This window comes from Myxocyprinus asiaticus, chromosome 8, assembly GCF_019703515.2.
Source record: "Myxocyprinus asiaticus isolate MX2 ecotype Aquarium Trade chromosome 8, UBuf_Myxa_2, whole genome shotgun sequence".
In the NCBI taxonomy this organism is placed as follows: Eukaryota; Metazoa; Chordata; class Actinopteri; order Cypriniformes; family Catostomidae; genus Myxocyprinus; species Myxocyprinus asiaticus.
Window position 1 is genome coordinate 5,574,699 of NC_059351.1, and position 16,311 is coordinate 5,591,009.

General features: G+C 38.9%; 1 protein-coding gene across 4 annotated transcripts in view; it reads right to left on the reverse strand.

Annotated features, from left to right (window-relative positions):
- LOC127444702 (circadian locomoter output cycles protein kaput-like) overlaps positions 1 to 16,311 on the reverse strand; it is a 32,662-nt gene that overhangs the window by 3,434 nt on the left and 12,917 nt on the right. For 3 of the 4 annotated variants that reach the window (XM_051704248.1, XM_051704247.1, XM_051704246.1), the window contains exons 9-20: positions 15,815 to 15,933; positions 15,598 to 15,680; positions 15,383 to 15,489; positions 11,191 to 11,338; positions 11,025 to 11,100; positions 9,923 to 10,070; positions 9,733 to 9,827; positions 9,472 to 9,582; positions 4,926 to 5,072; positions 4,617 to 4,844; positions 2,906 to 3,015; positions 1,565 to 1,832 (exon numbers count right to left, since the gene is read on the reverse strand). In XM_051704248.1, coding sequence (XP_051560208.1) covers positions 1,565 to 1,832; positions 2,906 to 3,015; positions 4,617 to 4,844; positions 4,926 to 5,072; positions 9,472 to 9,582; positions 9,733 to 9,827; positions 9,923 to 10,070; positions 11,025 to 11,100; positions 11,191 to 11,338; positions 15,383 to 15,489; positions 15,598 to 15,680; positions 15,815 to 15,933 — 1,640 coding nt within the window. The remainder of the gene's footprint in view (positions 1 to 1,564; positions 1,833 to 2,905; positions 3,016 to 4,616; positions 4,845 to 4,925; positions 5,073 to 9,471; positions 9,583 to 9,732; positions 9,828 to 9,922; positions 10,071 to 11,024; positions 11,101 to 11,190; positions 11,339 to 15,382; positions 15,490 to 15,597; positions 15,681 to 15,814; positions 15,934 to 16,311) is intronic. The other variant, XM_051704249.1, reaches the window with a different exon arrangement.

Genomic DNA, 16,311 nt, shown 5'->3' on the forward strand with positions numbered 1-16,311 from the left:
GTTCGAAAGATTTTTAAAGGAATTAAAAAGTGAAATATGATTTCTGTAAGACATCAAATACAAACATCTCTTTTATGCACCGATCACTGCTGCTTTATGCCCCAAATAGCTTCAAACGTAATATCTGCATTATATATCGACAGTTTTCTACAAAATGAGCAGTTTTTTTTACTTGTCTGTGAGCTTGCTTTTGTGAATAATCCAATGTTAAATCTTAGATGTCCAGAACAAAATATGCAGTCCAGCCGGAACGGAAGGTGAGAGAGGAAAAATTCATTGTCCTAGTACTTGCTGCCAACTAGTGGAATGAAATACAACTTTTTGCAGGGAAATAGAATGAACAGAACCATATTTACATGTTGTTGTCCTAATTTTTAACCAACAAAATTGTTTTACTTTCTATTCATCAAGATTGTAAACATATACAATATTATTTATGAAGAGTATTATTTTTAATTTAAGTGTTTTTCTGAAAAATTTGACCAATTTTTAGCAATTAGTCCACAGTATGTGTCAACTGAGCTTTTAAATTTGAGTGTCAAAACTCGCAGGAGGCAGCACAAAAATGACCCAGAGCTGAAGAGGTTATGTACATGTAAAAATGTTTTACATTATGTACAGTTTTTTGAAGATGGAGTTCCATTTGACACATTTTTACAGGTCTAAATCTTTGACATAAGTTTATTTATACACGCCTTAAAATCAGTGGACATGCTGTAATTAAAAGTTAGGCAAAATCTTCTGGCATTTTCCTGTGGACTTAAATAATAGGATCAAATGGGCAGATTCAATTTATATCAAGCTTTATTGGCAAGATAAACTTAAGTGTACATTGCCAATGCATACACTATACATACAGACATTAATCAATTTGAATTTCAAAACCATTATTTTCTCTTGCTGCTGTTCATTCTCTCACGCACATGCTGGGTTTCTCTGGTGTGGTTTTGCTTTTCATTCCGGTTTAAATGACAGTGAGTGAGCATTTTCGGGCGATGCAAAGAGATACGGCAGCTGGCTAAATTGCGTGCAGGTGAAGTCTCCATTCTCCCTACAGTAAATCCGCTCCCGTATTTATTATGCCCAGGACATGCGTCACACGTAATGAATAAGTGTGCAGTGCTCCACACAAACAGTTTCTGTGCTAAGATGTGCAGTGGAGTTGAGCGTGAACCTCCTGGAAATTTATACTTGCCAATTTTAGCCACAGGGACTGGGGAAAAACATTAGTGAAGTTTCAGAGGGGAAAAAAGGATGCTGCATTTAGTTGTGCTATTTTTTAAAACCCGTTAAACAGTCAACTGAAAATAATGCGTCAAATTTCCCAGCCCTAGTTTCAGATTTTTAACTCCTCACAATTTCATTAAATTAACGTCACACACTCACACAGATACCTTAGTGACATATTTAATACAGCACAATTCACACACAAAATATATACCATATATATTATAATTGGTAGGCTGCCTGAGTGACTTATTAACTAATTCCATTAGTCAATGGGTGGACCTCATAAGTAAATGCAATCAAACCTATTAGTGTTTGTGTGAGCATGTGTTGTTACCTGCAAAAACTGTTGCTGCTGTTTTGTCTGTTGTTGTGTCGCCCCCTGCTGTTGATTTGATTGTAATGATGTAGCTTGAGACTGTTGTTCTGCAGTCGCACTGGGCTGAGTTTGCAGTGCTATAGTCTGCGTCTGACCTTGCTGCTGTGGAAACGGGCTGTAAGCTGTCACTACCTGACCCATAAACATTGTCGTAGGTACCATGACAGCGCCACACGCCATTGGAGCCGTCACTATCTTGGTGACCAACTGCTGCCCTGCAGGAAACCTGAGAGTGATACAGACATACAGAGAGAGACAAAGAGAGAAACTAGTGTTCTGGCCTGTCATTTATGCAGCCCACAACACTACATATTAATATACAAGTAAATGTGATCGGTAGGTTTTAAACTGACAGCTCAAACAGCCACCAATACATATAGACTTTAGCACCCCCTGTAAACCCCTCAGATTTCAAGCTGTAATTAATTGCACCATTGCATAAGAGCGGTCTCTGTAGTACAAGAGTTCTTAAATCAATGATTATCTTAATTTTTTCATAATTCAAGCAAATAGTCAAATTTATTTATGTATTTTTTATGCCTTTTTGTGTTTTATTTACTATTGTGTAACTTAATATTGCCTGTTACTGTTGTTGTCATTATTTTTAATGTTTTTTTATTTTATCCCCTTTTCTCCCCAATTTGGAATGCCCAAATCCCACTACTTAGTAGGTTCTCGTGGTGGCACGGTTACTGAACTCAATCCGGGTGGCGGAGGACAAGTCTCAGTTGCCTCCGCTTCTGAGACAGTCAATCCGCGCATCTTATTACGTGGCTCGTTGTGCATGACACCATGGAGACTCACAGCATGTGGAGGCTCATGCTACTCTCCGCGATCCACGCACAACTTACCAAACGACACATTCCTTTATTGATTCAAAAGAACCGGCTCCTTTGAATAATTCATTTGGGAATCTAACTATACCAGAAGCGCATATGTTTTGTGCTGTAAAAAGAGCCGGCTCGAGACTCGTTCGATTGGGAATTAAATACACTGGTAGATCTGTGTGTTTTTACGCTGTAGAGTCAGTAGAGGGAAGCGCTGCTGCAGAGATACTCTGCTGGAAACACTGTCAGAGTATTTGAGGATGGCGTTCCAGCCGCATCGGCAGAAAATGGCATACTGGAGAACCGTTAACGGAACCGAAAGTCAAGAAGATCATACGATTCCGATATTTTTTAAAGAATGGAACCGTTCCCAACCCTACTAATGAATGTGGCAATTCATTTTATAAATAGTGTCCTGGGATCGAGAGAGGAGGAAAAAGATAGTGATTATACAGTATTAGAGCGCATGTACCTGTTTATTGCATTGCCCTGATTGATTTTTGGTGCCAGGCTGCTGGGTAACTGCACAACATTGGCATTGGCAGGCTGGCTGATCATCATGGTGTTATAAACCGGACCACGCTGAGAAAAGCGAAGAGAAAGATATGATGATGTCATCCATTTAGATGATGTCATTATATGAGTGCAGAATGAGAGATTTCATTATGTCATTTGTAATGGGCTCTATCAAAAGCAACTTCTAGGCAACTCGAAGCTAAAGGTGCAGTGCCTATTACAGGAAGAGGCTAAAGCCAATTCAGGACTGTTTACTTTAAATCGTGCTATGGGAGGAGAACAGAAACAAAGAATATGAAGTGTACTTATCAATGTGTTATTTTGCACTAGTAACAAATGACCAGATTGACCAACAAAAACAACAACAGTATAGGTCATTAGGGATGAAAAAATGTGAAAAAAATAAAATAAAATCTAATTTAGTAGATGGACAGAATGTAATAATCAATTGTAATTACTTTCAATTATTTGTAAAAATTAAACCGCAATGTGTTAATAATTATAGTATACCGCAATCAATTATAATGAATAATAACACTACAATTACTTATCAGGGCTCAACATTACGGATTTTTCTGATGGCCCGGTCTGGCCAGTACTTCAGATTTTTACTTGTTCTGCTTCAAGTCTTGCTTCACTAGGACATACATCAACGGGGCTGAAACGATAAGTCGACGTCATCGACAATTGTTATTGTCGACAAAATTTTTAGTTGTCAAATAGTCCTTTGAGCTCATTTAACGAGATCATATGAAACTAATGATGACGCGTGAGAGCAGCACTGCAGCTCGCGCCTGACAGAGGAGAGGAAGAAAACACATCTCACAGTCCAGACACACTCTAAATTTTCCAAACAGCTTCAGGTGATGTAGATCACAAAGTATGAGGGAATTATACAAAAATACCAAATAAGTAAATAAAATTAAAAAAATCACTCTCATTGTGGAATTAGCGGAGCCGGAGCTGCCGCTCAGCTTAAGCAAAACTTGCGTGTCGAGCGTCTTTAAAGGAAACACCCTGGCGTTACATCTTTAATGCAGTTATATTTTAGCTTTATTAAAGTTCAAATAATACAAGCTGAATAGTCAGTTAAGAGCTAATGATTAATCGCAGAATAGTTGAATAATCGTTCTAATAATCGTTAGATTAGTCGATTATCAAACTTAGTTAGTTGCAGCCCTATGCATCAACACAAGAAAGAAAACTGGACTCGCCATAGATGTCATGGGGTCTACAATAAGAATTGTTTTGGGTCATTTTCACATTTCCAGGTTTGGAACATGGAGGTAAAAATATAGTGGGGGAAAATTTGTACAGCAAACATTATTTTTGCATTCCCAACAGCAAAAAGAATACATCCAATATTATGTTTCCAATACTTTTAAAACAGAATAAAAAAATAAAAAATTGAGAGCAGTGTATTACAGCTGTATTTGAAAGCCCATCGCAGCAGTTGTGACTAGATTTTTTTTATTTATTTTATTACTAATGCCAAGGTAATATAATGCAAAAATAATGTTATAAATTTACACCAAATAATTTAATAATTGAAACTATAAAAAGGTTTGCGAGATTTACGCTGCTAAATAAGTCAAAAACGTGTCATCACAGCCTATGAAAAGGGCCCATTTAATTAAACCATTGTCAGAGCAAATATTGAGTCTCACCTGTGTTACAGAGGAGCTCTGTAGATTCTGAGGCAGGGATTGTGGAGGCTGCTGCTGTGGAAGTACTTGTTGCTGTGGGACAGTCAAACTGTGTGCTGTACTTGTCACATTCTGACCTTGTATAGCTACGACCCCAGCCTGTGTCCCAACCCCTAAAATGCTTGTTTGTGCTCCACTAACTTGCGGCAACTGCATGCTGAGTTGCCCGCCTGACTGCTGCGGTATCACCTGAAAGATACCATAGGAATCATTTGTTTGGCAACAAGACTGTCACTATCAACATTCACAAAGCTGTAAGTGTGTGTGTACCTGAGCCCCCTGTCCCTGCACTCTCTGCAGCTGCTCGTGGATCTGTTTTAGTTCCTCCTGCTGTTTCTGAATGTTTGCTTCTATCATTCGTGTCCTCTGCTCCAGCTGCTCCTTCAGGTGCTGCATTGCATTCAACTGCGCAGAGAACTACGCACACAAAAGCACAGTAACACAATTATAAAAGAGTCATGCAGTTAGGTAGCTGGCAGTACTTAACAGGACATTATAAGAGCACACTAGGTAATAAATATTATTAAAAACATTAAAGGTGTAGTGTGCAGTACTAGCGGCCCCAGTTGCAAAAAATAATTTTCTACTTCTTCTACCACCTCTTCTGTGCACCTCATACAATCATCATTTCATAAACGAATAAGTAAAAAAATAAAGGTACTACATTATTATGTTAAATGGGTGTTTACAAGGGCGTTGCTCGGGCATTTTTAAATGGTTGCTACATGGCTGCTTATTGGCCCAAGTCAAAAGAAATCATCACCACTATGATATCCTGATCCCTAGATACAGTTGAAGTCAGAAGTTTACATACACTTAGGTTGAAGTCATTAAAACTAATTTTTTAACCACTCTACAGATTTAATATAAGTAAACTATAGTTATGGCAAGTTGTTTAGGACATCTGCATTGTGTATGACACGAGTAATTTTTCCAACAATTGTTTACAGACAGACTGTTTCACTTTTAACTGACTATATCACAATTCCAGTGGGTCAGAAGTTTACATACACCAAGTTAACTGTGCCTTTAAGCAGCTTGGAAAATTCCAGAAAATGATGTCAAGCCTTTAGGCAATTAGCTTTTGATAAGCTAATTGGAGTCAATTGGAGGTGTACCTGTGGATGTATTTTAAGGCCTACCTTCAAACTCAGATCATGGGAAAATCAAAAGAAATCAGCCAAGACCTCAGAAAAAAATTGTGGACCTCCACAAGTGTGGTTCATCCTTGGGAGCAATTTCCAAACGCCTGAAGGTACCACGTTCATCTGTACAAAAAATAGTACGCAAGTGTAAACACCACGGGACCATGCAGCCATCATACTGCTCACGGAAGGAGACGCATTCTGTCTCCTAGAGATGAACGTGGTTTGAAAAGTGCAAATCAATCCCAGAACAACAGCAAAAGGACCTTGTAAGGATGCTGGAGGAAACAGGTAGACAAGTATCTATATCCACAGTAAAAACGAGTCCTACATCAACATAACCTGAAAGGCTGCTCAGCAAGGAAGAAGACACTGTTCCAAAACTGCCATAAAAAAGCCAGACTACAGTTTGCAAGTGCACATGGGGACAAAGATCTTACTTTTTGGAGAAATGTCCTCTGGTCTGATGAAACAAAAATTGAACTGTTTGGCCATAATGACCATCGTTATGTTTGGAGGAAAAAGGGGTGAGGATTACAAGCCGAAGAACACCATCCCAACCGTGATGCATGGGGGTGGCAGCATCATGTTGTGGGGGTGCTTTGCTGCAGGAGGGACTAGTGCACTTCATAAAATAGATGGCATCATGAGGAAGGAATATTATGTGGATATATTGAAGCAACATCTTAAGACATCAGCTAGGAAGTTAAAGCTCGGTTGCAAATGGGTCTTCCAAATGGACAATGACCCCAAGCATACCTCCAAAGTTGTGGCAAAATGACTTAAGGACAACAAAGTCAAGGTATTGGAGTGGCCATCACAAAGCCCTGACCTCAATCTGATAGAAAATTTGTGGGCAGAACTTAAAAAGCATGTGCGAGCAAGAAGGCCTAAAAACCTGACTCAGTTACACCAGTTCTGTCTGGAGGAATGGGCCAAAATTCCAGCAACTTATTGTGAGAAGCTTGTGGAAGGATACCCAAAACATATGAACCAAGTTAAACAATTGAAAGGCAATGCTACCAAATACTAACAAAATGTATGCAAACTTCTGACCCACTGGGAATGTGATGAAAGAAAGAAAAGCTGAAGTAAATAATTTTCTCTACTATTATTCTGACATTTCACATTCTTAAATAAAGTGGTGATACTAACTGACCTAAGACAGAGAATGTTTTCTATGATTAAATGTCAGGAATTGTGAAAAATGTAGTTTAAATGTAAAGGTGTATGTAAACTTCTGACTTCAACTGTGTGTTTACATACACATTTTTGGAGGTTTAAAGGCAGAAATGTGAAGCTTATAATTTTATAAAAGCACATACATAAATTCAGTTAAAACTCATGTATTATTTGAGCTGTAAATTTGTTTAAATTGCCATTTTTACAGTAGTTTTAGGGTTTGTTGACATTACATAATCATGGCAATGAAGTTGTAAAATTTGCTGTACCTAGGGCTGTCACGATTATGAAATTTGGCTGACAATTAACTGTCAATATGCGATTATGACGATAAATTGTCAATTTTAGGGCTGTGACTATTAATTGTCATACAAATTTGCTTCACACCTTAAGTCATTTTTACATATGTTACTTCAAATTTATAAATCAAAAAATAAAATGGGGATATATGATTTCCTTTTAAGGCTTTAAAAATGTATGTTTTAAATATAAAAATATTTCTAAATACTTAAAATATGTCTCTCATATTGGTCAGCTTTAGTTTGGTCAATTTTATTTTTACACTGTTCTTTTTGAAACTCATATTTTATATTATATTTTTTATATAAATAAAATATACATTTTTATATTTGTTTTATTTATATAATAATATATTATATTATGCAATAGCAAAATATTTCTGTCCTAATTTCTCTATTAGTCACTTTCACACTTTATTTTAATGCTCTTTGATGAAACCCACGAGCCCTTATTTCTCATGAAGCAAAACCTTTGAGTTTTTGTTTCATTATTTTATCACTCCACAGAAATAGAGTAAGCGTGCGTCTCCTCTGTACCACTGCATGTCATTAACACTGCATGTATGAACCCGTTATGGCCAGGGTAATTTGCCATTACACGATCGTTTAAAGTGAAACAGGAGCACTTTGCGTTCACTATCAAATTATTATTATTTTTTTCTCCCCAATTTGGAATTCCCAATGTGCTCCAAGTCCTCGTGGTGGCGTAGTTGCCTCCGTGTCTGAGACCGTCAATCCGCGCATCTTATCACGTGGTTTGTTGAGTGCGTTACCACAGAGACATATTGCGTGTGTTGGCTTCACGCTATTCTCCGCGGCATCCACGTATAACTCACCACGTGCTCCACCGAGAGCGAGAACCACATTATAGTGACCACGAGGAGGTTACCCCATGTGACTCTACCTTCCCTAGCACCCGGGCCAATTTGGTTGCTTAGGAGACCTGGCTGGAGTCACTCATTTTTGTTCATTTATAATTTTGCTGGAGTTTGTCGCGAACCTCGCATGCTCTTCCGAACAGGAGCTGTTCTGGATGACGTCCGCGGTGCGACTCAGTGACGCTCAGAGTTAAACTGAATGACACACAAACGCTCCATTCATGGCATTTACTATATATTCCTTTAAGATTCCCTTATTTGGGCATTAAAATGTGATTGGAATGTGAAGTGCCCAATAATAACCGCGATCAGACGATTATTTAATAATCGCGACAGGCCAAGTTATAACTTTACACAGAAAAGGTTAGTAAGTGTTTTTATCACACTAAAATCATGTTTACACACATATTGTTCATGTCTTGTAGCTATACTTTTGGAAAAAGTGAGAATTTTAAGGTTCAAAAATTGGCCCCCATTCACTTCCATTGTAAGTGCCTCACTGTAACCCAGATTTTTGCTTTTTTAAAGAAAAGGAGGGGCAAAAACTATATTATTTTTTGTGGTAATCAATATTATGCCACAAATGCTGTTGATTGAGCTTCACTTGTACTGAACCCGGAATATTCCTTTAAGCCAAGCTGCAAAAATGGCCTGTTCCATATTTCACGAATTTTAGATGTCAAGGCAATGACGCCTATTCAGTACTCAAAAACATGTCCGGACAGTTATTTTGAGGTAATATAGAGAGTGTAGAATAGATCATTTTATCCCAAACGCCAGAAGAACTAATGCTGAAACTAAAATGCTATTTCTGGCTAGGTGTAGCACCTTCCACTCTGCATATTCTTCCGAAAGATCCCAGTGATAGGAAGAGAGGCTGAAGCAAGTGTATACTTAACAAGGTCCCTGTTCATTTGATTCTGATCTTAACAGTTTGTGTGACATATTTCAGCACGGATTGTTCTGAAAACCTGTCTCAATGTAAATCCAGCTTTGCAAAGAGGCTGATATTGATGAATGGGGCGGTTCAAACTATATTGGACTCAACAGCAAAAGCACAATTTCTCATTTCACATGCAAAGGTGGTGTTTACATGGAAGTCTCAAAAGGCGCAGCAAAAAAAAGGGCTTGTGTAAAAAACGAAATTATGATTGTTTTGTGGGCAAGAAACGAAACAAAAACTTCACTATCATTATAAGCGGGCCTCTTATAATAAAAATGAAAGAATAAAACAAAATATGCCATTTGACAGAAGCTCCTGAACAACATCTTCTCTTCAAACTGCATGAAACCTGAGCAGGAAGATTCTCACCATGGCATTAGGCTGAACCTGCTGCTCTGGCTGTGTTTGTTGTGGTTGTTGTTGTTGTTGGCTGATTTGCCCTGGAGAGTCAGTCTGAGTGGTGTTCTGGGAACTCATGGACTGTCAATACAAATAAGAAGAACGTCATTTCTCAGTAGCCATAAAAAAATAAAAAAACACTTATCTGAGGCACAAGCATAAGTTAAAAGTGTTTCTATTGTATAATTAACAGCACGTGTTTAGGAATGTTGATGAAGAGGTAATTCCCACCTGGGTGCTGACAGAGGAACGCCGTTGTGGAGTCACGTCAACAGTGGTGGTCCGGGGCGAAGTGCTCACATCCATCTGTAGCTTAGAGTGAGTGGCTGAGGAGGACAGCAAACAGACATGATGTTCAAATGAAAATGAATGAAACTGCATTAGAAGGCTACACTTTTGGCCCACAGTTGCTAAAGCTTACAGGTGCAGGTGTTGTCAGAGGCGGTGGTGTGCGAAGATTTGCGGGAGCTCTGTGAGGAAGTGGAGGGAGTGTGGCTGTTACTGAAACGCTCCAGCACCTCCCTCAGACTGGGGGTGTTCTGTGATTCAGACCCAGAATTCTGAGACGGCTGCAAAGAGGGAAAGAGATTAGGAGGGGAAATATCTGTATTGTAGAGATCTCTCTCTGAAATCTCAATCTAGTCCAAGGAGCATTGTCTGTGCCAGGATGAATTACAAAGGGGACCATTTGAAATTTCTAAGGGGGCACACATTCACCTACCATTCACTAACTGTACTGTAACACGACCTAAATTACTGGTTGTGTTCTATCATCACCGTCTAAAGTACAAAACGACCTGCATGACCCTAAAAACACACCAGATATTCAAAATTTTGTCTATACTTTTTTTTTTTACCCTACCAGAAAATGGAACTAAATCAAGCACAAGATCATTTAAGAAACAGATGAAAAGACATACACTAGTGGCGGTCCGTGAGGGAATTTTTATTGAATGATCAAACCACTAAAAGAGTGCAGGTTTTATTAGATCTTTTTGCTGATAATTATGCTCCTATGCACAGATGACCTCTTCTTGGTATCATTCTGAAGCTTTCACGTGACTGAGCCGTTGAATTAGCCACGCCCCCTCATTCCAAAACCCCGCCCTCCAAAGATAATTTTGAGACCAAAACAGAGCAAAAGAGCAGCATTGTGAAAAAATGACCACAATTAATTTTAAATGAGAAAGGGCCAGCAGTACGGAGAACTAAACTGTCCCGAATATGCTGCATATGTCTCATGTCTGCAGAGGGAGACCCCCACCCCCTGCGCAACTGCCTGTACCACCTATGCCAGGATCTGCCACAGCTGAAAGCAAATAGTATCATTGAAATATTAAAGTTTCATTTCAGTTAATATACTTATTCATTGTAAATAATGAATAATAGATGTGCATATTGAGTCTGTTAAGCAGAATAAAACCCATGTGAAAGATTCTGGCTGAGGGGCACAGTGATCTGGCTGGGGAGCAAAGCCCCCCTAGGCCCCCCCGTGGTGCCGACCCTGCTCAGGAGTAGCTCACCTTGTCTCCAGTCAGCTCAGGGGGAGAATCCTCTATACCCATCTCTCTCCTCTTCTCTGCTCGCACCTCAGCATAACTACAGACAGAAAGATTTGAAAAGCAGAGCAGTAGTGAGGACACTGTAGGCATCTTTCTGCCTGATGTATAAGTGTGTGCATCTGTGTACCTCACAACAGTGTGTGTGCACACGATGAACTCTGGTCTTGAGTTCCACTGGTGATAGGTGATGTAGTAGTTAGTCTGAAGCCAAATCCACTGCTGCCCTTTAGTCAAAAAGCGATAATAGCACGACTTCCCTTTTCCAAACTGCATTACTATAAGCAGACAGAAACAAACAGAGACATGTAAAAAAGTAAGGTATCAAATGCGTATATAGTAATAGTATGATGATGGGGATGCACCAATGTGGAGATTCAGGTGGATAGAATTTTTTATGTTATGGTCGTAAAGAGATATAATGGGCGAAATCCGTACTTTGTATTTCTATATAATTTGAACAAAACCAGTGTTCATGCTAAAGTTTAAATATAGAATCTGGCATAATTAAAAAAAAAATATATATATATTTTATATTTAAATATTATGGCTGTCGATTTAACGCATTAATTTAGCGCGATTTATTATATAAAAAAATAACACGTTAGTAATACTGAAGCAATTAATGATGCCCCCGTAATAAGGAATATTCCTACCATCTGAGCAATTCAAACTTGAAGTACCACCTTCATGTTTTTATGAGTCCCAGTCAGCAGGGGGCAGTAAGCGCATCTCCAGCTGTGTACAGGCAAGTGGCAGCTAAAGGCAACAAACCACACTTAAAGACAGTACAAGATGAGGACGCGTTCTTGTGTTTAAACACAGCTGGACAGAGTGCAGCTCCGGATGCAGGGGTCTCAAGACGTGTTTTTCAAACTACGTTTAACTTGACTCAGCGTGCTAAAAATGCTGTGTTTATGACGCGACAACCAAAGTGAGATGCTGCAATAGCATCCATCTGATGCATGTGTACATTGACGCATCCTTAGAAAGCCCTTATAATAAGTTTGATTTACGAATTGTAGACCAATGATGGGCTTATGTTCAATAATATGTAATTAAACAGTATATTGACTTCTAAAGTTACATTTTAAATGGTCTATTCTAATCAATGCTTAACTTGTCTGTCACAATAATGTAAAGTGTTTTTTAATTATCTGAATACACTGGCGGCCAAAAGTTTGGAATAATGTACAGATGTTGCTGTTTCGGAAGGAAATTGGTACTTTAATTCACCAAAGTGGCATTCAACTGATCACAAAGTATAGTCAGGACATTACTGATGTAAAAAACAGCACCGTCACTATTTGAAAAAAGTCATTTTTGATCAAATCTAGACAGATTTTGACCATTTCCAGCAGCCATCACTCCAACACCTTATCTTTGAGTAATCATGCTAAATTAATCATTTAGTACTAGAAAATCACTTGCCATTATATCAAACACTGCTGAAAGCTATTTGGTTCATTAAATGAAGCTTAACGTTGTCTTTGAGTTTGTTTTTGAGTTGCCACAGTATGCAATAGACTGGCATGTCTTAAGGTCAATATTAGTTCAAAAATGGCAAAAAAGAAACAGCTTTCTCTAGAAACTCATCAGTCAATCATTGTTTTGAGGAATGAAGGCTATACAATGCTTGAAATTGCCAAAAGATTGAAGATTTCATACAAAGGTGTACACTACAGTCTTCAAAGACAAAGGACAACTGGCTCTAACAAGGACAGAAAGAGATGTGGAAGGCCAGATGTCCAACTAAATAAGAGGATAAGTACATCAGAGTCTCTAGTTTGAGAAATAGACGCCTCACATGTCCTCAGCTGACAGCTTCATTGAATTCTACCCGCTCAACACCAGTTTCATGTACAACAGTAAAGAGAAGACTCAGGGGTGCAGGCCTTATGGGAAGAATTGCAAAGAAAAAGACACTTTTGAAACAGAAAAACAAAAAGAAAAGGTTAGAGTGGGCAAAGAAACACAGACACTGCACAACAGATAATTGGAAAAGAGTGTTCTGGATCTTAACCCCATTGAGCTTTTGTGGGATCAGCTAGACTGTAAGGTGTGTGAGAAGTGCCCGACAGGACAGCCACATCTATGGCAAGTGCTACAGGAAGCGTGGGGTGAAATGTCACCTGAGTATCTGGACAAACTGACAGCTAGAATGACAAAGATCTGTAAAGCTGTCATCGCTGCACGTGGATGATTTTTTGATGAGAACTCTTTGAAGTAGTTTAAGAAGTTCTGAACATTTTTTACAAATTGTAATAGTAATTTTTCATGTTATTAATGTCCTGACTATACATTGTGATCAGCTGAATGCCACTTTGGTGAATAAAAGTACCAATATCTTTCCATAAGAGCAAAATCTGTACATTATTCCAAACTTTTGGCCCCCAGTGTATATATACACTATATGGCCAAAAGTTTATGGACACCATATGTGCTTGATGAACATTTGATTTCAAGACCTTAGGCATCAATTTCCCCCTTTGCTGTAATAACAGCTTCCACTCTTTTGGGAAGGCTTTCCACTATACTCTATGTAGTAACATGGCTGCAGGGGTTTGCTCTCATTCAGACACAAGGCTATCAGTGAGGTCAGGAACTGCTGTTGGTCAATGGGGCCTGACTTACAGTTGCTGTTCCAGTTCACCCCAAAAGTGATCAGTGGGGTTCAGGTCTGGGCTTTGTGCAGGCCAGTCAATTTCTTCCACGCCAGACACAGTAAACCATTTCTTTATGGAGCTCACTTTGTTCACAGGGGCATTGTCATGCTGGAACAGAAAAGGGCTATCCCCGAACAGTTGCCACAAATTTGGAAGCACACAAAGCCCAAGCCATTACATAAAGAAACATTAAGATTTATCTTTACTAGATTTAATGGTGTACTGGAGTAACCAAATTCGTTAATTAGAAGGGGGTGTCCACAAACTTTTGGCCATATAGTGTATGTACACACACACACACACACACACACACACACACACACACAAACACAAACACAAACACACACACAAACACACACACAAACACACACACACACACACACACACACACACACACACACACACACACACACACACACACACACACACCGATCAGCCACAACATTAAAACCACCTGCCTAATATTGTGTAGGTCCCCCTCGTGCCGCCAAAACAGCGCCAACCCGCATCTCAGAATAGCATTCTCAGAGATTATATTCTTCTCACCACAATTGTACAGAGTGGTTATCTGAGTTACCATAGACTTCGTCAGTTCGAACCAGTCTGGCCATTCTCTGTTGACCTCTCTCATCAATAAGGCGTTTCCATCCGCAGAACTGCTGCTCACTGGATGTTTTTTGTTTTTGGCACCATTCTGATTAAATTCCAGAGACTGTTGTGTGTGAAAATCCCAGGAGATCAGCAGTTACAGAAATACTCAAACCAGCCCATCTGGCACCAACAATCATCCATGTGATTATCTAATCAGCCAATCATGTGGCATAAAATCATGCAGACACGAGTCAGGAGCTTCAGTCAATGTTCACATCAACCATCAGAATGGGGAAAAAATGTGATCTCAGTGATCTGGACCGTGGCATGATTGTTGGTGCCAGATGGGCTGGTTTGAGTATTTCTGTAACTGCTGATCTCCTGGGATTTTCTCACACAGCAGTCTCTAGAATTTACTCTGAATGGTACCAAAAACAAAAAACATCCAGTAAGCGGCAGTTGTGCGGACAAAAATGCCTTGTTGATGAGAGAGGTCAACAGAGAATGGCCAGACTGGTTTGAACTGACAAAGTCCACGGTAACTCAGATAACCGCTATGTACAATTGTGGTGAGAAGAATATCATCTCATGAGATTATATATATATATTTAAAGGTGCACAAAGTATTCTTTTATATTTCAATTGCCTATGCAACAGTGGTCTTTCAATGAATACTGACACTTATTGGCATGGATGAAGCGTCACACAAAAGCAAAAGTTTTCTGTTAATGGTGCCATTGTAGAAACAAAAGTTGCAAAAGTTCTTATTTTAAGTTATAAATTAAGTGAATAAAGTCTTTAAGTAAATTAAGTGCTTATTGCAGCTTACAATTGCCAAGAACCACCCACTTAGACAGGAAGAGCCATCTGACTGACATGTAAAGAGATCAATCACACTTCAAATTTTTTACATGTGCTGTTTAAGGACATTATCTGAAATACTGTATATTATAGCATCATAATAGACCACACATTTTCATTTTGTTGAGGGTTAAACTTGCTTTACATCACCTTTTATTTACCGTTTCACAAAACTTGTTTTTGCAATACACATCTTATACTCACAATGTTCATGGCATTTGGCCAGTAAATGAAGATCATCTACGTGATAATAGTCATAGCCTGATGTCCCCAACACCTCAAACGGCATATAGCCAATGATCGGTGGTGCTCTGTAACAAAAGAACACACAAAGACCTCATTAGAAACTTTGAAAAGACTGGATGATGACGGTTAAGAGTCAGAGACAGAGAAAGCAATATAGAGCATAAATGTACGACCTGTGATCTAACAGAAGGAACTTCCACTCCAGACTGTGTCGAGATGTGAATTCTTCATTGGGCTCCTCCACCATGCACATCTCCTGAACACAATTAAAAACAGCAAACAGGTCAATACTGGCTTTGTTATCCCTGTAATGCTTAGCTATGATGCATTTCTGTGGTTGCCTGTGCAGAATAGACATGCTAGACAAATAATGATTGCTTATCAGCTTACTTTGATGAATTGGGGTTTGGCAAGCCTCACAGTCGCAATAAAACAGACTTTATCGTCAAAGGCTGGTTGCAATGAACGCTGTAAAATTCCCTGAAGGCCATTTCGTTTTGACTGAGGCACTGAGAGAGGAGAGACAAAATGGAGATTTGCGGAAAAGGACATTGTTGTCCCTTGATGTACATTTGTGTTTTTGGCATTTGCTTTATGGAATAAGTTCACCTAAAAATGAAAATTCAGTTATGATTTACTCACTCTTATGTCGTTCCAAACCTGTACTACTTTCCTTCTTATGAGGAACACAAAAGGAGATGTTTTAATAAATATCACGATTCACTGACTGTTCTTTCAATACAATGGCAGTAGATCAAGCCTCACTTTAAAGCTTAAAGGGATAGTTCACCCAAAAATGAAAATTCTCTCATCATTTACTAACCCTCATGCCATCCCAGATGTGTATGACTTTCTTTCTTCTTCAGAACACAAATTAAGATTTTTAG